This window comes from Aethalodelphis obliquidens, unplaced genomic scaffold, assembly GCF_003676395.1.
Source record: "Aethalodelphis obliquidens isolate GAN/ISIS:26980383/991018 unplaced genomic scaffold, ASM367639v1 scaffold118, whole genome shotgun sequence".
NCBI classification, from domain to species: domain Eukaryota; kingdom Metazoa; phylum Chordata; class Mammalia; order Artiodactyla; family Delphinidae; genus Aethalodelphis; species Aethalodelphis obliquidens.
Window position 1 is genome coordinate 2,239,921 of NW_020838062.1, and position 22,495 is coordinate 2,262,415.

At 44.4% G+C, this 22,495-nt stretch overlaps 1 protein-coding gene across 1 annotated transcript; it reads right to left on the reverse strand.

The window, feature by feature from the left end:
- Positions 1 to 18,480: 18,480 nt before the first annotated feature.
- CETN2 (centrin 2) lies at positions 18,481 to 22,464 on the reverse strand. The gene is made up of 5 exons (XM_027098032.1): positions 22,351 to 22,464; positions 21,330 to 21,488; positions 20,943 to 21,071; positions 19,421 to 19,558; positions 18,481 to 18,989 (listed from the first exon to the last, which is right to left on the reverse strand). The coding sequence occupies exons 1-5, from the start codon at positions 22,447 to 22,449 to the stop codon at positions 18,900 to 18,902; spliced, it is 615 nt and encodes a 204-aa protein (XP_026953833.1). The 5' UTR covers positions 22,450 to 22,464; the 3' UTR covers positions 18,481 to 18,899.
- Positions 22,465 to 22,495: the final 31 nt, after the last annotated feature.

Below are 22,495 nucleotides of genomic sequence, written 5' to 3' on the forward strand. Positions count from 1 at the left end.
AACATAAAATTCACTGTCTTGATTATTGTTAAGTGTTCAGTTCAGTGACATTAAGCACATTCTGCAATTCTGTTCCGCCATTACTACCATCCACCTCCAGAACTCTTTTCATCTTGCAAAATTGAAATTCTGCTCCCGTTAAACACTAACTCCCCAACCCCTCGCCCAGCCCTGGGCAAACACCTTTCTACTTTCTGTCTCTATGAATCTGACTACTCTAGGGACTTCATAGAAGTGAAATTATACAGTATTTGTCTTTTTGTGACTGACTTCTATCACTTAACAGAAAGTCTTCAAGGTTCATCCATGTTGTAACAGGTGTCAGAATTTCCTTCCTTTTTATGAGTGGATAATATTCCATTGTATGTATGTATCACATTTTGCTTATCCAGTTATCCACTGATGGACACTGGATTTGCTTTCACCTCTTGGCTACTATGAACAGTTCTGTTAAGAACATTAGTGTGCAAATATCTCTTTAAGACCCTGCTTCCAATTCTTTGGGGTATATACACAGGAGTGAAATTTCTGGATCAATATGATAGTTCTACACATTCTCGCCAACACTTGTTATTTTCTGGGGTTTTTTAAATAGTTGCCATCCTAATGGGTGTGAGGTGGTATCTCATTGTAGTTTTGATTTGTATTTCCCTAATGACTGATGATGTTCAGCATCTTTTCATGCGTTTATTTGCCATTTATATATCTTCTTTGGAGAAATTTCTATTCAAGTCCTTTGCCCATTTTTTTAATCAGGTTGTTTGTTTTGTTTTTGTGCAGTTTTAAAAGTTCTTTATGTATTCTGGATAGTAACCCCTTATCAGATATATGATTTTCAAATATTTTCTCCCATTCCATGGGTTGCCTTTTCACTCTGTTGGTTGTTTCCTTTGTTGCACAGAAGGTTTAACTTTTGATGTAGTCCAGTTTATCTACTTGTCCTCTTGTTGCCTGTGTTTTTAGTGTCATATCCAAGAAATCATTGCCATATCGATGTCATGAAGTTTCTCCTCTATGTTTTCTGCTAAGAGCTTTAGCTTTAGCACTTATGTTAAGGTTTTTGATCAATTTTGAGTTAATTTTTTATATGGTGTAAGATGAAGGCTCAACATCTTTTTGCATGTAGATACCCAGTTGTTCCAAAACCATTTGTTGAAATTCCTCAGCTCTTAAAGGAAGAGTGACAAGGAGCAGGGTGTCTGAAGGTGACTGAATGACTGTGAACAAGGTCCTTCCTCTCGCTGAGCCACTCAGTTTCTCAAGGAAACTGGATAATTTACTCAGCTCCTACTCTTTCATCACCCATTCATTCATTCATACAACGTGCTGTGTCCAAACTTAGAGCCCACAACCTAGTAGAATTTAGGAATCTCTGTGGTATTAGATGGGGGAAGAATATTCTTTATTTTCACTAATGCAGGCAACCAACCACAGGAAGGTTAGCAGCACCTGCAACTTTGTCACCAGGAGAAATCCCTGGTATTTTTATATCATGTTACCATGGCATCAGCTCTCTCCAAATATTCTTTACCCTTGTCACTACTTCCTAATTACAGTAATTATTAGACATACTACTCAGTCATATTATTTAATGCATCAGTGAAGATACACATATATTTTACAATATCACAATTGTGTTTCTTAAATAGTTTGATAACTGTACTTCAATAAAATTGCTTTCCTTTGTAACCCTACTTATTTTGTTTCTTGCATTCAAAAACATTATTCTCAGACAGATCCCCCCCCAGTCTCCCCCACATGAGCAAGGAGGTTAAGAAGCCCTGCCCTATGTTGGGCCCTGGGGACACAGCAGCCCATGACACAGTCTCAGTAAGATCCAGCCACTGGGAGTGGGAGGGCACACATGTGTAGATGCAACATATTATGGTGACTTCTGTGCCAGGGGCACCAGGCACTGTGAGAATCCAGCAGATTACTCAACTCCAAGCGGACCAGCCATTTTCTGGAGGTCTATGTAAAAGGAGAGACGATCCATTTGTCAGCCTGGAGGAGTTATCCTGCCCCTGGTGACTTTTTTGACCCTCTTTGTGTAGGTAATGAGATTCAGAGGAGCCGACCCTGCCCCCGTTGGCAGCAGAACATCGGTTCTCCTTTCTGCTCTTCTGCTAACGACAAATATATTCAGCTGTGGGAATGCAGATGCTCACTGAGCTCTTGGTAGCTATGGAAATCCCAGGGTTTCCCTAGCAACAGCTCTGGTTCGGCCTTGTTGCTAGGGAACGCTGGGATTTCCCAGGCTGCCACAGAGCAAGACTGCTCTAGCCCAAGGGCAGAGACGTGAGCACAGCTGTAGGTCTGAGCCCCAGGGAATGGATGGTACCCCCTCACTCTGGTCCTTTCAGGTCACCATGGCCCATAGCCAAGTGAAAGGGGGCTGCACACTGGGCAAGAGGTCTTGAGAGGGGAGTGAGAAAGGAGTGCAGTGGGGTAAGCAAACTAATTAGAAAGGTCCAAATGAGCCCAAAAGGTGCCAAGAACTGGAAGATGCTGGGCTTCAGGAAGCTCTTCAATCTTCAAGTCTAGCACTTGGCTGTTTGTAAAGCACTTTCCCCAAGATTATCACATAGCACACACCTGCTTTGGTTAAGGAGAAAGCCCAAGGTTAGAACTAAGGCTAGCCTCAGGGATGAGGGTGTGCCACCTAGGCGGTCCCCAAGGGCCCCATGCTTAGAAAGGTTCTGCATACTTGGTATAATGCTCTGTTGTCACCATCTTGAAATTTAATTTTTAAACAAGCAGCCCTGATATTTTATTTTGCAGTGGGCTCCACAAGTTATGTAGCCAGTCCTAGTTGTAACCCCCATTTTACAAAAGAGAGAACTGACCTATAGGGAGTAGATGTAATTAACCCAAGTTCATGTGTCAGAAAGCACACCTTAGGGGCCGCTATATTTTCCCTTAGCTGCTTTCAGACACCAGAAGCTGGAAGGGTTTGACCCAAACAGGCATTCAGCATGAGAAGGCACCTCTGGGATCCCCATGACAAGGAGATAGGGATGGCTAGAGTCATGGTCCCCTCACTTGTTCTAGGGCTTCAACAGAAAACTGGAGAAAGCAAGGCTTCTCCAAGCCTTGCTCTGGGGGAGCTCCCAGTCTAGTAGAGGGTACTGCCAGCATTAAGGAGATACAATTGGAATAGGGAATGAGGTGGCAGTGAGTCCATGGTTGCTGGTAGCAGCACTAGTTCTGCCCATATTTTAGAAATATGTCCACTTTCTAAAGGATCTAGATCTACTTCTACAGTAACAGGCAAAGCCCCGTGCAACAGTACGCACATATTTAGTGAGACTTCCTGTTGGCCAGACCCTGGGATGATATCTACTCTAGGCTGAATTGTGGTCCCCCAAAATTCATATGTTGAAGTCCCAGCACTAGTACCTCAGAGTGTGACTGTATTTGCAGGTAGGGTCTTTAAAGAGGTGATTAAAGTTAAATGAGGTCATTGGGGTGGGCCCTAATCCAATGTGAGTAATGTCCATATAAGAAGAAGAGATTAAATTCCATATATATGTGTTAGCATACGGTATTTGTTTTCCTCTTTCTGACTTACTTCACTCTGTATGACAGACTCTAGGTCTATCCACCTCATTACAAATAGCTCAATTTCGTTTCTTTTTATGGCTGAGTAATATTCCATTGTATATATGTGCCACATCTTCTTTATCCATTCATCTGATGATGGACACTTAGGTTGTCATGAAGAACCTAGGGGTAAGACAGGAATAAAGACACAGACCTACTAGAGAATGGACGTGAGGACATGGGGAGGGGGAAGGGTAAGCTGTGACAAAGCGAGAGAGAGGCATGGACATACATACACTACCAAACGTAAGGTAGATAGCTAGTGGGAAGCAGCCGCATGGCACAGGGAGATCAGCTCGGTGCTTTGTGACCACCTGGAGGGGTGGGATAGGGAGGGTGGGAGGGAGGGAGACGCAAGAGGGAAGAGATATGGGAACATATGTATATGTATAACTGATTCACTTTGTTATAAAGCAGAAACTAACACACCATTGTAAAGCAATTATACTCCAATAAAGATGTAAAAAAAAAAAGAAGAAGAAGAAATTAGGACACAGACAGGCAGAGGGGAGATCATGTGAGGACACAGGGAAAAGATGGCCATCTACAAGCCAAGAAGAGAGGCCTCAGAAGGAACCAACCCTGCTGACCCCTTGATCTCAGACTTGCAGCCTCCAGAACTGGGAAACAATACATTTTCATTGTTTAAGCCCCCGCAGTCGCTGGTATTTTGTTATGGCAGCCCCAATAGACTAATATAATATCTTTCTCTGTTCCCACTCGTGTGAGGTAAAGACTATGACTGTCTCACAGAGGAGGGACCCGCGACTCTGAGGGGTTAACTACCTTGCTCAGGGTCACACAAGCTACCACGCAGCCTAGAGCAGGACTCAACTCAGCTTAGTCTGACCCCCAAACCAGTGTTTACACCTCAGGAAGCCTGAGTGAGTTGCACCCCAGCTTATCCAATTCAGAAGATCCAGATCCCTTTCCTTCTGCTGTCCTGTGGGCTAAGGGACTTCTGGCATGACTCTCTTGCCCCCGGGCCCATGACCAGCACATTTCTGCCCTGTGTTCCAGTTTCTCAAAACTTCCTGGTCATTGGCACCTGTGCCCCAGGCTGAAATGATCACCCTGGATGGATCCTTTCACAGAAGGACCCTGAGGCCATATTGACATTTACTGTCCTGAAGACAAACAAAAGAGTGGATATGAAAGGCCTTTGAAAAGTGTCACTAAGCAAAGTAGCAGTCTCATGGGGTCCCTAAGCCCTTTAACACTAGGGGACACTTTCAGAATCAAGAAATTCCAGATTCTGCCGCCTTCATGCGGGGGAGAAATTCAGCTCTCTGTGACTCTCTCCTTTCAACCCCGAGGCAGCCAAGCATCTCCGTAAGCAAAGAACTATCTACCCAGAGAAAACCATGCCTCTCCCCTGGAAAGCAAAAGCAACTGCAGGTGGTTAAGGGGATGGATTTTTCTCTTTTAAAATTTTTTTAAGTTAACAGTGCTTTGTCAAGGTACAACGTACATAAAAAAATTGCACAGATCATAAGTGTAAAACTTGAGAAATTTGACAAATGTATACTCCAATGTAATCATCATGCAGATAGAAATGGTAGTTGTGGTTTTAAGTGGAAATCCCCACTTGTCTACTACAAGCTGTCCACACATAGTGTGACAACTCTGATCATGCCAGGTATTGGGCCCCAAGGATGCAGAGTTGAAGCACAAGGTCAGTGGAGTTGATGACCTTGCTAATCTTGTAGAACCAGAGCTATGACAGAGAGGACAGGGGCTAGGGAAGCACAGAGAGGAGCACAGATCCAGGTCAGGCCAGTCATGAAAGATTCCCCTTGAGCACGTGACAAGTAAGTTGGACGTTGTAGGATAAGAATGAGTCTGCTGGGGAAGAGAAAAAATAAGGGGACATTGTAGACATAAAGACATGTGAAGGCTTAGGGGTATCAAACAGCTCAGGAGAAAGGCATCAGAGTAAACACAGCATAGGATGGCTCATAGGGTGCCACTTGGGGTCAGAAAGAAGATATGATTATAGAGAAATGAACCCAAGGTTCTTGTGTGACTTAGAAGCTGTTTCTGAAGCCAGAACAGTCAGTGCCTGTCTAATGCTCATGTCAGGTTTTATTGCTTGTTGTCAAATGCTGTTGTACAATACACAGGGCAAAAACCAGGGACTGCATGACTCTCGTAGCAACGTTCAGAATAAATGTGAGTCTCTCCCCGACAAGTGATATTGCAGAGCAAGTTACATAAATGGAATTATCCATCTGATAGATCTCACCACAAATTGATCAAGGTATCTAAAATCAGCTTAGCACCAATGTTTAAAGTGGTCAGAGATGTTTAAAGTTACCAAACCTAAATACATGTTTCACCTCATTGTGCCAGCATGTCATTTTCTCCCTCTTTAATCACTTGTTTTATTTTTGTCACCAGAATGTATCTTTTCAAGTATCCTTAAATCCTTTCTGAAAAAAAGAAAAATATATACATAGGTAGCCGCATACATACATGCAGCAGAAACAGTCCATCTTTTCACAGCATCCCTGATATATACCAAACTGTCATATACACTTAAGTCTGTTTCAAGCCCATTTCTTCTATTCCAATAGTCCAATTTTTTCCTGGCCCTATACCACACTGGTATTATTTACTATGGTTACTTCCCTTTATTTTTTTAATTTTTTTATTTTTAACATCTTTATTTGGGTATAATTGCTTTACAATGGTGTGTTAGTTTCTGCTTTACAACAAAGTGAATCAGTTATACATATACATATGTTCCCATATGTCTTCCCTCTCGTGTCTCCCTCCCTCCTACCCTCCCTATCCCACCCCTCCAGGCTGTCACAAAGCACCGAGCCAATATCCCTGTGCCATGCGGCTGCTTCCCTCTAGCTATCTACCTTACTACGTTTGTTAGTGTGTATATGCCCATGACTCTCTCTCGCCCTGTCACAGCTCACCCTTCCCCCTCCCCATATCCTCAAGTCCGTTCTCCAGTAGGTCTGCGTCTTTATTCCTGTCTTACCCCTAGGTTCTTCATGACATTTTTTTTTCTTAAATTCCATATATATGTGTTAGCATACGGTATTTGTCTTTTTCTTTCTGACTTCACTCTGTATGACAGGCTCTAGGTCTATCCACCTCATTACAAATAGCTCAATTTCATTCCTTTTATAGCTGAATAATATTCCATTGTGTTATATAAACCATATTTTGTTTATCTATTTATCTGTCGATGGACACTTGAGTTTCCACCTTTTGGCTATCGTGAATAATGTTGCTATGAACACAGGTATGCAAATGTCTTCTCATGTCTGTACTTTCAATTCTTTCTGTAATACACCTAAGAGTGGAATTGTTGGGTCATATGGTAGTTCAATGTTTAATCTTCTGACAAGTCACCAAACTATTTTCAAAAGTGGCTGCACAATTTTATACTCCCACCAGCAATGAACCAGGGTTCCACTGTCTTCACATCCTCACCAACACTTGTCATTTTCCATTTTTTCTGGCCATCCTAGTGCATGTGTTGTGTTATTTAATAGTATTTTTAAATAAGAAAATCATACATGAATACAATCTTGTTTTAAGAAATTTAAATTCCACCTCTGAAATCTTACCCTATAGCTTATCCCACTGGTTATAATGTGGTCATTGATGTCCTGGAAGAGTAAGCTGCGTTGAGGAGTTTTGTCACTAGCAGCTGAATTTTAGTATCTTTCTCATGCAGAATGCATCACCTAGGAAGTGTCAGGCTTATTTTGGAATGACCTTCTCCTATCACATATACCAACAACTCTTTATAGTCCTTTCCCTCTCTGAAATTGCTTCCTTTGTCTGGGAAAAAAAAATAATTGGAAAGATTTTCTCCCTTTTGAAGAAAACAACTGTCCAACAGTTCCAAATGGGAAACAGGTAGTGTTTGACAAGACATTGCCCTCTGCTGGCTGTATTAGTCGAGGTTCTCCAGAATAGGAGATTTTATACATACATATACATATATAATTAATCTCCTATTGGTTCTGTTTTGCATATATATATACATATATATGGAGAGAGAGAGAGAGAGATTATAAGGAATTGACTCAAGATCTGCAGGGTGAGTCAGCAAGCTGGAGACCCAAGAGAGCCAATGGCATAAGTTTCAGTCTGAGTGTAAAGGTCTGAGAATGGGGAGAGCCAGTGTTGTAGTTCCTGTCTGAAGGCTGGTAGACTCAAGACCCAGGAAGAGCCAATATCCCAGTTCAAAGGAGGAATTCTTTGTCTCTTACTCAGGGGAAGGGTCAGGCATTTTGTTCTATTCATGTCTTCCACTGATTGAATGAGGCCCACCCACATTAGGGAGAGCAATCTGTTTTTCTCAGTCCATAGATGTAAATGTTAATCTCATTCAAAAACACCTTCACAGAAACACCCAGAATAATGTTTGACACATGACCCAGTTGAGTTGACACATAAAATTTACCATTGGACTGGTCATGTGAACTGCTTTGGAGACCAAACCCAGAGCAGGAAGCTGTGGTGTATTTAAGCAATTGCCCTGATGGGTGTTGCAAGCAATCAAAATTCTAAGTAAGAAATTAAGAATAGAAAACTTGTAAACCATCCCATAGAGAAAAAGAATAGGCTCAACCATCTAGTTTTCAGTTAAAAGTATTAAAACCAATCGAAACAAGGAGCACGTTGTCTTAGAGAGCAGAGTGATAAAGTAGAAAGATCATGAACTTCAGAATCAGAAACTCTGAGCCTCAGCTACTTTATCTGTAAAATGGGGTAATAATAATCCTTGCCCAACACTGATAATTCAAGGATCAATATTTCCCAAACTCTTTATGGTTTAGAAAGGACTAAGAATGATTGATTAAACCTGACCAGCAAGAGAGAAGAACTGGTTGTGGGTGAGGAAATGACCAGAATTTGGGAAAAAATAATAATGACATTTTGAGGTTCATAATAATGGCAGACAAGCTTGGGTGGAAATCAGACATGAACTTAGATTAGAGGATCTGAGAAGGCAGACTCCAGGGGGAAAAGGACAGAAAGCAAAATAGCACACAACACAATTTGCAGTCCTACTGCTAGAGACTCTAAGGGAAGTGGTTCCAAACGATGAGGATTCTAAAAAGGGGAAATCTGCCTTCATTACTTCAAATTCCCAAAGTTCCCAATCTCAAGTCATCTAAATGAGATTTAAAAATAAAAAAAGTCAGCCATGTGGCTATGCAGGGAGACCTCTAAGTGAGCTCATATTACGAAAAGATATATGCTTCCACCCTGGCTCCCGTAGGCCATTCACAACACAGCTGCCAGTGTGAGACTTTCCACTACAAGTCAGCTTACCTTCCTGATCAGCTCTCAGTGATGACAACCCATCGTCTGCAGAACATAACCATTACTTACGGGGTTTACGGGGCCTTATCTTACCTGACCCCTGCCTCCTTCTCCAACCTGACATTTTTCACTTTGTTCACTTTGCTGCAGCCACATGGACCTCATTTTTCCTCACTCACACCAACCCCACTGCTGCCTCAGGTCCTTTGTACTTGCTGTTCTCTCTGCTGGGGTACTCTTTCCCCAGATCTCCTCATGGCTTCAGGTCTTTGCTTGAATGTCATCCCCACAGAGGAGCCTTCCCTTACCATCTGTCTAAAATAGCACCCCTACATCCTTTTCTATCTCCTCTTCCTGCTTTACTTTCTTGAGATTTTTTTTCTGTCTCCTTCACCAGAATGTAAATCCCATGAGGCTAAGGTCTGTATTTTGTTTACTTCAGGGCCTGAATCAGAATAGATGCTCATTATTGCTGAATAAATGATAAATAAATGATAGAAGGAGAGAAAAGATCTAATGATTGATTCAAAACAAACAAACAAAAAGCAATGGTATGAATCCAAAACAACAATTTCAGGAAGGCTAGACCTCAAAATGGATTGAGGCTTTTGAAAACTGCTGAAGACGGATAAGTAAAAGGCCTTTTAAACAGTATAAGGAGGGGAAAGAACAACTTCTTAAAGAAAATAAGTCCTCTTTTGTTGGCATTTTACTTCAAGAAGATTGATCTTCAAACTGAAAAAGGCTAAAAGCGTTGGGAGAGGAGATGACCAGAAACCCAGGCGAGTGGTGATATTGTTGGAATCCAAAGGCTCCATGGAGTGGAGGGTCGCCAGGAGGTCTAGACAGGGACAGAAACAGCATTGTAGAGATTCCCAGAGCCCGAGTGGCAAGAAAGCAGCAGCCTCAGGTCCTCAGGCAGAGCCAGGAAACAGATCTCAGGGAATGCCTGGGTGGACAAATGACCACAAAACCAGGTCTCACACACTACTACTATTATTACTACTGCTGCTACCACTACACAATGCTGTGGGTTTGCGCATTTCTCTCCACGCCCCAGATGGCAATGCCCAATTCCAAGGCAGTGGGTCTGAATCTCTAGGCTCATGGTCTTTGAACAATTCTGATGAAAGTTGCCCACCTGCCTGTACCTTCAAATTGTGCATGTTATTTTAGGAGATTTAAGAACGTCCTTGGAGTAATTCGTGGACCTCTGAAGTGGAAGTGTCGCAGGTTAAGAATCCTTGTTCTAAAGGTATCTCCCTAAATTGTACCACTGGGATGAATGGTGTAACTCCCAAACCCTATAGTTGAGGATTTTAGCCAAATTCTGAATTTTTTCATTCACCAAATGTTTATTGAATGCCTGCCATGTGCTAGGCTCTGTTCTAAGCTCTTTAGGTATATTGGATTATTTAATCCTTACAACTGCCCTTGAGGTGGGTTCTGTTAATAAACCCCCTTTGAACCCTCTTGCACTGTTGGTGGGAGTGTAAATTGGTACAACCACTATGGAGGACAGTATGGAAGTTCCTTAAAAAACTAAAAATAGAGTTACCATATGATCCTGCAATCCCACTCCTGGGCATATATCCAGAGAAAACCATAATTTGAAAAGATACATGCACCCCAATGTTCATTGCCACACTATTTACAGTAGCAAGACATGGAAGCAACCTAAATGTCCATCAGCAAAGGAATGGATAAAGAAGATGTGGTACATATATACAAAGGAATATTACTCAGCCATTAAAAAGAATGAAATAATGCCATTTGCAGCAATATGGATGGACCTGGAGATGATCATACTAAGTGAAGTAAGTCAGACAGAGAAAGACAAATGTCATATGATATCACTCATATGTGGAATCTAATTTTTAAAAATGATTTAAATGAACTTATTTACAAAACGGAAACAGACTCACAGATTTTGAAAATAAACTTATGGTTACCAAAGGGGAAAGGTGGGGGGAGGGATAAATTAGGAGTTTGGGATTGACATATACACACTACTATATCTAAAATAGATAAACAACACGTACCTAGTTTATAGCACAGGGAACTCTACTCAGTATTCTGTAATAACCTATATGGGAAAAGAATCTAAAATGAGTGGATATATGTATATGTATAACTGAATCACTTTGCTGTACACCTGAGACTAACACAACATTGTAAATCAACTATACTCCAATAAATTTTTTTAAAGGAACCTTTGACAAATGAAACCAATGAAGTACTGAGGCTTTAGGTAACTTGCCAGAGGTCACATAATGGGATTTCACTTGTCTAGCTCCAGAGACATTTCACCACTACTCCACGGTGCCCCTCAAGAGGTTGGTGTCTGTTCTTCAGAGAGCCAGGTTCATCCACCAACAACAACCTCAGAAATTCTGTCACACTGCCTCTGGTTACTGATCTTTCCAATGCTTTTCAGACTCAGTTTGCCATCATTGGACCTATTTGTATGAGGGATTGCACAAATATTCACCCACATACAACATCTCACAAGGAGATGGCCTCACATCCATGTACAAGGTTACACTCTAAATTGAGAAAAAATGTTTCGGGGGGGCGGGTTCAAGGCTGCATACCCCCACGTCCAAGTTTTGTTTCCTTGACATCACCATGTGCACTTCTGGTCAGGACACTTGGTGGAATAAAGGAAGTTTTTCAGTAAAAGAGACATGTATGAGTTTGCTGGGGCTGCCAAGACAAAGTCCCACAGATCTGGGGGCTTAAACAACAGACATGTATTGTCTCCCAGTTCTGGAAGCTAGAAGTGCAAAATCAAGGTGTTGGCAGAATTGGTTCCTTCTGAGGCTGTGAGGAAAGGACCTGCTCCAGGCTTCTCTCCTTGCCTCATAGATGACTGTCTCTCTCGGTCTCCTCACTGTCTTCCCTCTACGCATGCCTGCATCCAAATTTCCCTTTTTTCTGAGAACCCCAGTCAGATTGGATCGGGGCCCACCTTAATGAACTCATTATAACTTGGTAAAGACCCTATCTCCAAATATAGTCACATTCTGAGGTCCTGGGGGCTAGGACTGCAACATATCTTTTAAGTGAACACAATTCAAGCCATAAGAAGGCACAGTGGTCAGAAAAAAAGCCACAGAATGCTGGAATTTTTAATGAGTTAATAAACCCTTGCTACAGGATCAACAAAGCTGGCAAATGAGGAGGCGTGACTGTGAACAGAGCATTTTACTGGGTACAAAGCATGGCTACGAAGAAATCAAAAGCACATCTGTGCCCTTCCCTTGATAAATGTTCGGTGTAGTTGGGGAATCTCAATGAGGCCATGTAGCAGGTAAACAATTTTCCCTGCAAACACTCAGAAATGCAAACATGTCATTTTATTCTCTTTTAATTAGACTTAATCAAGCTTCCAACCAGACAAGCCATCCTTCCATCAGTCTCCGCACCTGGTAGCTTTTCTGAGGGGTTCACAGCTCTGCCAGGATTCTCGACACTGTGGCATCCTCTCCATCACACTCCAAGGCTGTTTGGGACCACAGCCCTCTCAGGGCACCTGAGAAGATCCAGCTTGAACCACTGGACTCCAAGTGACTCGGTGCCTTGGAGCCTCTCTGTCCTGGCACTCCACCTAGTGGCAAGGGACATATCTGCAAGGCTGCTGTCTCAATTCTCAATTCCAGCTAGGAAGGAGACCACAAATACTCCTACCGTCAAACAAAAGTTTTTCTGGAAGGAGGGGACTCCTAGGTCGAGTTTCACAACATGAGAAGAATACAGATTTGGGCGGAAATGGGGGCTATATTTCAATAGGGACGATGGCAGGGACATAAGTACGTATATAGAAATTAACCGTATACCAAGGATAACATATATAGGCACTGATTAAGGACAAAACAGTCCAAGTTAAGGAGGAAACTGAGGCTCAAGACAGTTAAGTCACGGACTTCCCTGGTGGCGCAGTGGTTAAGAATCCACCTGCCAATGCAGGGGACACAGGTCCGAGCCCTGGTCCGGGAAGATCCCACATGCTGCGGAACAACAAAGCCCGTGCACCACAACTACTGAGCCTGCGCTCTAGAGCCTGCGAAATACAGCTACTGAAGCCCGCATGCCTAGAGCCCATGCTCTACAACGAGAAGCCACCGCAATGAGAAGCCCGCGCACCACAACGAAGAGTGGCCCCTGCTCGCCACAACTAGAGAAAGCCCGCGCGCAGCAACGAAGACCCAACGCAGCCAAAAATAAATATATATTAAAAAAACACAGGGGATTCCCTGGTGGTGCAGTGGTTGAGAGTCCGCCTGCCAATGCAGGGGACACGGGTTCATGCCCCGGTCCGGGAAGTTCCCACATGCCGCGGAGCGGCTGGGCTCGTGAGCCATGGCCGCTGAGCCTGCGCGTCCGGAGCCTGTGCTCCGCAACGGGAGAGGCCACAGCAGTGAGAGGCCCGCGTACCGCAAAATAAATAAATAAATAAATAAATAAATAAATAAATAAATAAATAAATAAAATTAAAATAAAAATAAAATAAATAAAATTTAAAAACACAGTTAAGTCATGTCCCCCGGGGCCACAGCTGCTGTGTAGAAGAGTTGAGATCTGAAGCAGGTATGAGTCAGTCTAAAGGTCAGGCTCCTTTCCTAAGCAAGATAGTGGCACAAGGAAGATGGTACCACAGATCATCTTGGGAAAAGACAGGACAGAAAAAGCAACTAGGAGGACATTACTGCATTCCAAATTTGGGTTGAGGTGGTGGCTTCAGAAATGAAAAAGGAAGAGGAGGCTCAGAATGGCTACTGTAGGGAAATCTTGGTGACATAATAGATGTTCAGTGCAAAGAGGAGAAAGGCGATGAAAATGACAAGCCTCTAAACCATGGCACTCACAAAGAAAAAGGGGAAAGGCTTAGAAGACTGAGGGTCAGCAGGGAAAAGCACAAGAGGTGACTTGGCTTCCAGATACATCAAGTCCTGATGGTGATGTTTTCAGAATTGGGCTCAGAGCCCCTGTGAGAGTTTGGGGCACTGGCGATAGGGATTTGGGTCACTAAATATGTCCCGTATGTCACAGCATGGCACACCAGGATGGCGTCATTGCTCCGCAGCTGTAATCAATGAAGACTGATAACTTTTGCTACAAGTGAAGATGCACAATATTCCAGTGACTTCAAGAATATAGGATGTTGAGGGCTTCCCTGGTGGCGCAGTGGTTGAGAGTCCGCCTGCCGATGCAGGGGACGCGGGTTCCTGCCCCGGTCCGGGAAGATCCCACGTGCCGCGGAGCGGCTGGGCCCGTGAGCCATGGCCGCTGAGCCTGCGCGTCTGGAGCCTGTGCTCCGCAACGGGAGAGGCCACAGCAGTGAGAGGCCCGCGTACCGCAAAAAAGAAAAAAGAATATAGGATGTTGAGCTGAGCGGGTCATGAGACATGGAATGGAGGAGGGAGCCACTTGCTGCAAGACACTTATCATGAAGGCCGTGGAGGGCTCATAAAAGGGTATTTCCTGGCCTGTGGCAGAACTTCCCTTCGTGGAGTGAGCTATCAGGGAGTAAGCAGGTCTAGGCAAACAAAAGGGTGATTAAGTGTGTAGTGAAATGACTACCGGCTGTTTTTTACAGAAATGTGAGTGAGCTGTAATTGTAGGTAAAGTGTTGTTTTGAGTGTATTCTCCCTTTGAATGTGCTTCCAAAATTCCTACTATTTGAAAGTGTGACAAAAACAAGAATTTAAAATCTGATAGAGGGTGAAAGGACTTCAAAAGGGCCCCCTAGGGCACCCAATGTGCATTTTCACCCTTCGATGCCTGGTCAACATTCTGGGTCCAGGAGCTCTTCCATGTTGAAAAGGACAGGAACTGAGATTCCTCCTTTTTTTTTTTTTTTGGCGGTATCTCCCCATCTCTCCACGGCATCCTCATGGGAACTGATGGCGGCTCCCTCTCCATCCCCGGCCCTCCATCTCCCCACACCCCTCTGCTCCAGCCCCATGTGAAGGCACTTCCGCTCCCTCTCCATCCACATCCCTGCCACCTCACTATGGTCGTCTCTGGTCCATCTTACATCAACTAACTTCAGCTCCCGCTGCTTCCCAATGCCCAGCCCAACGCGGAATGCCCTCTCTCACTCACCATCCTCCCACACCCATATGCTTCTCTACTCCACCCTCAAATGAACCAACCTCTGTTTCCCTTCCCCCCAACTCCACCTGCATATCTCTGGTCAAGCCCCACATGTAGGAACCCCTGGTCCCTCCTCCCCCTTCCCCCAACTCCCATAGAGCTCTCTGGTTTATGCTAACGCAAACCAGTCAAAATCTTGTATCATCAAAATCCCGCCCCCACTCTCCCACAACTCTCTGGTCCAGCCCAACATGAACTGAACTATGTATCCTTTCCCTCCCCATCACCCCAAACCCACTATAGTTCTCTGTTCCAGCTGAACATGACCTAACACCTGCTGCCTTCCCCTCCTCGTCACCCCCAAGCCCATACAGCCCTGATCCGTCTGCACAGAAACCAACCCTTTCTCCCTCTCCCTCTCCTTTCCCCACCCATCACTTTTTCCTACTCACATGGATGGACCTCAGTCCCTCACTTCCCAGTCCCCAATTATCTTTCTGCTCCATCACCAGTTGACCTGACCTCTGCTACGTCTCCCAGTCCACGCTGCCATACTCCCCCAACATCTCTGGTCCACCCACAGGGGCTGACCCGTTCCCGCTCTCTCCCTGCCCATCCCCCACCATCCCCCTCCAGCTCTGTAGACCATCCATCCTCAGGAACTGACCTACCTTGTCTCTCCTTCCCTATCCACCCCCACACCGCCCAGAGTTTACCCAACCACTCTGCCTACATCTCTTGGTCCAGCCCCACATGAACCAACCTCTACTCCTCTCCCTTTTCATGACCCTACTCACCCTACACTCTCTGCATCAACTGCACCTGTGCTAGCCTCGCCTACCATTGCCTCCCCCCATCATTCCCATCCCATCAGTCTATCTGACCCAGCCGCACATGAACTGACCGCAGCCTCCTCTCCATCCAAATCTCCCCACTCCCTTGCAGCTCTTTTCTGCCTCCACATGAACTGGCTCCAGATCCTCCTGCATCCCCATCTTCCCAACCCTCCTGTGACTCTGCTCCAGTGCCACAGCCACGGATTCGTGCAAACCTATCTTAGAATGAGAGTCATGTACCACAATGTTCATTGCAGCTCTACTTACAATAGCCCGGAGATGGAAACAACCTAAGTGTCCGTCATCGGATGAATGGATAAAGAAGATGTGGCACATATATACAATGGAATATTACTCAGCCATAAAAAGAAACGAAATTGAGCTATTTGTAGTGAGGTGGATGGACCTAGAGTCTGTCATACAGAGTGAAGTAAGTCAGAAAGCGAAAGACAAATACCGTATGCTAACACATATATATGGAATTTAAGAAAAAAAAATGTCATGAAGAACCTAGGGGTAAGATGGGAATAAAGACACAGACCTACTGGAGAACGGACTTGAGGATATGGGGGGGGGGAAGGGTAAGCTGGGATAAGTGAGAGAGTGGCATGGACATATATACACTACCAAACGTAAAACAGATACCTAGTGGGAAGCTGCCGCATAGCACAGGGAGATCAGCTCGGTGCTTTGTGACCGCCTAGAGGGGTGGGATAGGGAGGGTGGGAGGGAGGGAGACGCAAGAGGGAAGAGATGTGGGAACATATGTATATGTATAACTGATTCACTTTGTTATAAAGCAGAAACTAACACACCATTGTAAAGCAATTATACTCCAATAAAGATGTAAAAAAAAAACCCAAAAAACCTATCTTAGAATGGCTGCCAGACATACATATGGCAAGCACATTATGTCTGTCCTGATCCTTAGGGATAACACATTACTTGCCACTCTCCCTCCCTCCAAGAGATTCTGACTTTATTTCATTGAGGAGAACATTAAGCAGGAGGGGATAAGAATGTTTCCAGGGTGACAGCTAACAGTGAAATGGGAAGTAGGGCCCAGTTTTTTCACTCGTTTCCAATATTGTACGTCTTTTATCAGATCATATGCCTCTTATTAAAAACCAGCAATATGACAAAGGTCAAATCCTCACAGGAAATGCTGTCAACTCGACTTTGGGGACAGTAATCATAAAAGCTTCATGGACCCACATTTAACCAAAAGCTTATGTGACAACCATACCAAAGGAATGAGTGAGAACAAATACTTCTGAAATGCCTCCTTCTCGGCACTATAAATCCAGGCCCTTTCTGTTAAGTTTTCATTGGCCCCACCAGCGATTCTGAGTTAAGCACCACTCTTCTCCCTATTCACAAACAAGGAGACTGGGGTGCCTAGAGAAGCAGCTTGCCCCAAATTACACAGCCAGAAAGTGGTGGAGCCCCTGTGAGAACCCAGGTCTGAAGCTACTCTGGGCTCCCCCCACATACCTCAGTGTTTCTCAAGAAGAAGTCCCTCTGCAGGAGAGTTGTCCAGGGGACCCCCAAGTCCTCCAGGATGCCAGTGTCCAGAGATGAGGCCCATGGTCACACCTCTTTAACATGCACCCCACATAGGGTTGCTAGTTGAAATACAAGACACCCAGGTAAAGTTGAACTTCAGATCAACAATGAATAAACAACAAAATGTCCAAATGGGATACACTTGCACTAAAAAAAAATTGATGTGAAATTCAAATTAACCTAGGTGTTCTGTTTTTATCAGCTTAATCGGTTTTCCATTCCTCCTTATCCCTTCTTGCTTCTCACCCTCAGCCTGGGGCAGAGACTTTAATGCCATCTGCCGGGATTTCTCTTACAGGTCATCCCATATGGGGCCAGGAGGGCGGTAGACAAGGTCACTGGACCCGAACCACACAGAGATTCTGAGACACCATCCAGCAAATAAACTGACCACCAGAGGTTGGCTAAGCTCAACCTACTGTCATAATCACCTGGCTTTCCCCAATTTGTCCCAAGCACAAATTACCAATAAGACTCTTTTCCAGCTGTACACTTTGCCAAAACTATTTTTTTGGGCATCATTTAGGCTTATGCAAAACAGTCAACTAATTTTAGAAACTGATGGGTTCCCAGGGAAAAAAGCAATTCGCATCCATAATAAAGGATCATTTTGTTTCCTGTTCACGGGCTGGCAAGGAGTTTGGGATCTACCAGGCTACGTTCAATGAAATGGTTTAGAAGCTGAACGCATAGTCAAGGCTAAAGAAGTCATCCTTAGAGAACAAGAGCTCAAAATAAGAAAGGTTTTATTTGAAGACAAAACAAATAGCGCGCGTGAGCGCACACACACACACACACACACACATCCAAATGCAAGTAAGAGAGTTCACTGGGTTTTATAAAAGAGAAAGCTGCAGGCTTCCCTGGTGGCGCAGTGGTTGAGAGTCCGCCTGCCGATGCAGGGGACACGGGTTCGTGCCCCGGTCCGGGAAGATCCCACATGCCACGGAGCGGCTGGGCCCGTGAGCCATGGCCGCTGAGCCTGCGCGTCCGGAGCCTGTGCTCCGCAACGGGAGAGGCCACAACAATGAGAGGCCCGCGTACCGCAAAAAAAGAGAGAGAGAGAAAGCTGCACTCAGGTGCCAATTAAAATTGGAACCATTGAAGAGATGCCCCCTGCTTGTGGTGACACAAGTACAACGTGTGCCTGTGAAGAAGTTGCTCTGCGGTGGCATAAATGTGGGAATGCGGGACAAGAGTTAAGCGACACAAGGCAGAACAGCAGGTGTGCAAAAGCTCAAAGACCCTCTTCTCCACTCTAACGTGCTCTCGTGCTGTCCTGGGGAATTAAAGCAGTCAGTAGGTCACCTTGCAAAGAACCTCAGTTTCAAAGAACACTTTCAAAAGTTGAAAATAGATTCAGAGTTAGTACTAAAGTCATACAGAGAGGTCAGTGGGGGAAAAATAATTTACGTTCTCAAAAACCAGGCTTCAGACAACAGCAGGCACGAAATCGAGTTCTACGTGCTCGCGTTATAACAGATGACACTGATCTTAATAAAGGCTGGTCTTCTTCATGATGCGCAGGAACTCGTGCTCATTGACTTCTCCATCTCCATCTCTATCGGCCTCATCAATCATTTCCTTCAGCACAGAAAAGATTCCGGTTAGATTAATTCATAAATGAAACGAAAATGTGACTAAGTAACAGGCTTTTAAAATGCTACATGAATAGACAATTGTGGTCCACCTGATGCAAATGTGCTGCTTTTTATAATGGTTTGGGTCCTGAAAAGTCATTTGAAAACCAAGCCATACTTTGCCACATGTGTATCACCTAGAAGGAAGCTCAACGATCATGTTGACTAGGGAGATTCCTAAAACCTAAAATAGTAAGTAAAATTGTTCACGTGTGTATTTTTTTGGGAGCAGCGTCCATAGGTTTGTCACACTATCAAAAGAGAAATTAAGTGGTCAACAGAGCGACGAGAGAACACTAGTTTTCCTTCATATGTAACCAGAGAAAATGTAAGTCAGAAAAGTCACACAGGGCTCCAGGCTGATGCATCACAAACCTGCAGTTCCTCATCGGTGAGGTTTTCACCCAACTCCTTGGCCACACGTTTTAGATTTTTGAACGATATCTTCCCGGTTTCATCATCATCGAAGAGCTTGAAAGCTTTCAGGATTTCTTCTTTGGTATCTTTCTCAGACTTAACAAGTAGAACATAAAACACATGAATACGGAGACAGTCATGACTCATACTTACTTGGCTCCTGCAGCCCCACCACCGCCCATCCCCCCTGCCCTGCACAGACATCTTGGTAACAGCCTTCATGACCACAGGGGCTAGATCACAGAAGATCACACATCAACCAGGGTAGAAAAAGGGGACAAACGATGAAATTATTAGAAACCCAGAGGCTAAAAAGGAAATATAAAGCATTGTATTTAAAACACTTTCTGTATAAACCAAAGAGAAAGTAGATTTGTTTTTAAGATGTACAAGCAGACGGTGGAGTTAAATTTAGGGGAAATATACTGCTTAAGCTGGTGGAGGAGGGAGAATCTTGGTGAGGGGGGAGGGGGAGGGAGGAAAGAGAAGACTATTTCGCTTGTTACAAGATCACAAAGCGTTACTGGGATCCCAAGTACTCTAACAGAGGAAAAGAGTAAGATCTCCAAGAGCTCCAAGTCCAAATATTCCTGAAACGTAGCTAAAGACCAATCTGGGAATCAACCTTGAATGTGGGACAGCTTGACTAGGTTTTTACAGAATGTTAAACTTCCTGAACTCTTAAACTAGTCTCTGAAGAAAAATATAGGTGTGATTAGATCATTTCAAAGCAACAGGATTATTAGAGTAGGAACGGGCCTGTGCCCTGGGAAGCACACTTGAAACACTGATGGAGTTACTTTTCCACAGGCCAATAGAACATAGCTGAGCCACATTAAGGAGGAGCCAGGAGGTCAACGCAAGAGAAATGGACCAGTGTGAACATCTTTCCTGGGTGGGACACTCAGGGGACTGAGGTAGACTGGTGAGGTGTCATCTTAGAGTCTCTCTGGACCATTTGGACCCTTTAAAAGGGTGACACCCAAGAGACTAGAAAATGGGTGAATTCAACCTTGGAAGTGGTGAAAGACCAAATCCTCAGTGCGATAAAAACACAGCCTCAGGCTGAGGCTGCCCAGAATAACGACAAATAGGAGAGAAAAGAATTTCAAACTTTAAATACATGGACTTTGTCTTGTCAAAATGCGAGACACTGTAATATTGTTGGTGTTATGAAAAGTTTTACTGCTTGTGGGTATCACACTGACATACCAGTTGGAGAAAGGTAATAGCAAAAAACATGAGAGCAGGAAGACTTTTACTTCCTTTCAGAGGGTAAAATGACTTTCCCTGTGACTCTGTGGCCTTGAAGAAAGCCAAGTAGAACCTAAACATCGTAATTCTCAGTCACAAATACTCTCCTTTATCTGAACTCTCCAGTTTGTGTTAACTTTTCTTCAGTGAAGACATTTCCATATCGAGATTCAAATTTGTCCACCATTATTGGTGGAAAATATGCTGATCATCTTAGCTAACTTACCATTTTCTGAGTCATCACAGTCAAAAAGTCGCTAAAGGTCATTTTTCCTGTCCCTTCCTTATCGATTTCACTTATCATTTTCTTGATCTCTTCTTTCTTGGGTTCAAAGCCCAGTGCCCTCATTGCCACCTACAACAAAAAGAGGATCATCTCAATAGGCACATCTAAGCCCAGGCGCGAAACAATGACAGTGCTGAGGGTGTTAAGCTAGCATCTGCCACAATCCTGTTAAAATGACTAAGAAACACTATAACATTAAGCAAATTGATATGTGCACTCAATTTTATTTAATAATTCTCGAGGTAAGTAAAGACAGGAAAACACAGCACAGAAGACAAAGAGGCAGAGAAAAGATAAGTCAGCAGAGCAGGAATGTATAGCGCTTGCCTTAAGTTCCTTAACATCAATTGTCCCAGTTCCGTCAGCATCAAAGAGATCAAAGGCTTCTCGAATTTCCTGTTTCTGCTCTTCAGTAAGCTCCGGTTTAGGACTCATCCTTTTCCGCTGGGCAGTTGATGCCATGTTTGCCTTCTTAAAGTTAGAGGCCTTTATATGTTTTACAAACACAGAAGCACAATATTAAGTAAGAGTCCACATTTTACATAAAATAGTTACAACCACACGTATTTTAAGATAGCTTATACCAACGAATTCCAAAACTTTGCTTAACAAACTATTGTTTGTAGAAGCAAGGAAATGCCTTGTTCTTTTGGACGTCTCTTATGGAAAAATCATCCCAAAAGAGAGCTAGCCAAGGAGCTGACTGGGGAGAACTGTACAGATAACCAGTTCTCCCTGAATCTGGGAATCCTAATTATAAAAATGTCCTTAGAACGCTACTCCGCTTCACTCTAAGTTCTCCGATTTTCTGATTACTTCTAGATTTAGGCCGAATATTACTAAGGTAAGATATATGTTCTGTCAATATCGAATAATAAAATTCAATCCCCTTGGTACCTCTGAGCCTTCTCCAAGAAGCTCAAAGCGTTTCCCTAAGTCCCTATATTTAACATTTTAAATGCATTAATCATCAAACATAATAAACTGCCCCCCAGCTCTGTGTGGAAACTTTGGTAGAGGCGGCCAGAAGGCCAGAGTCAGAGAGGGGTCGGGGCCTGGGGGGAACCCGAGTCTTTTTTGCCCAGGGACGGTCACCGAAGGGGCTGGAGAAGGCCAGGGGAACCCGAGGGGCGGGTAGGGGGCGGCTGTGGCTGAAGGGGACACAGCGACGAAGCACAGGCCCAGCAGGGCAGCCGGCATCTCTACCCTACCCTTCCGGGAAAGCTCTCAGAGGAAGAAGGAGTGCGCCAAGGCCGAGAACCGCGCAGGAGAGGCGGCGGGGCCTTGCCAAGGCCTGGGAAGGGCTCAGCCTCTGGACGCGGGGTTCCAGACGGCGGCACGCACTCACCATCGCGGATGGACTCCACTTCCCGTTGTTACGGCAACCGACGTACACAGTGACTCGACTCCGTTCCCACCGCCCCGCGCGCGCGGCGTCGCTCCCCATTGGCGGACCGCTCGCTGCCGCTCCCCATTGGCACAGGGCTGGAGTG

What these genes read in the sequence shown, in the direction of transcription:
- CETN2 (XM_027098032.1), bottom strand. Translation starts at nt 22,449, where the DNA reads ATGGGGAGCGACGCCGCGCGCGCGGGGCGGTGGGAACGGAGTCGAGTC. An exon ending in AGTGGAGTCCATCCGCGATG is followed by an intron (nt 21,489 to 22,350) that starts GTGAGTGCGTGC and finishes AAACATATAAAG; the next exon opens with GCCTCTAACTTTAAGAAGGC. An exon ending in CTGTGATGACTCAGAAAATG is followed by an intron (nt 19,559 to 20,942) that starts GTAAGTTAGCTA and finishes CTACTTGTTAAG; the next exon opens with TCTGAGAAAGATACCAAAGA.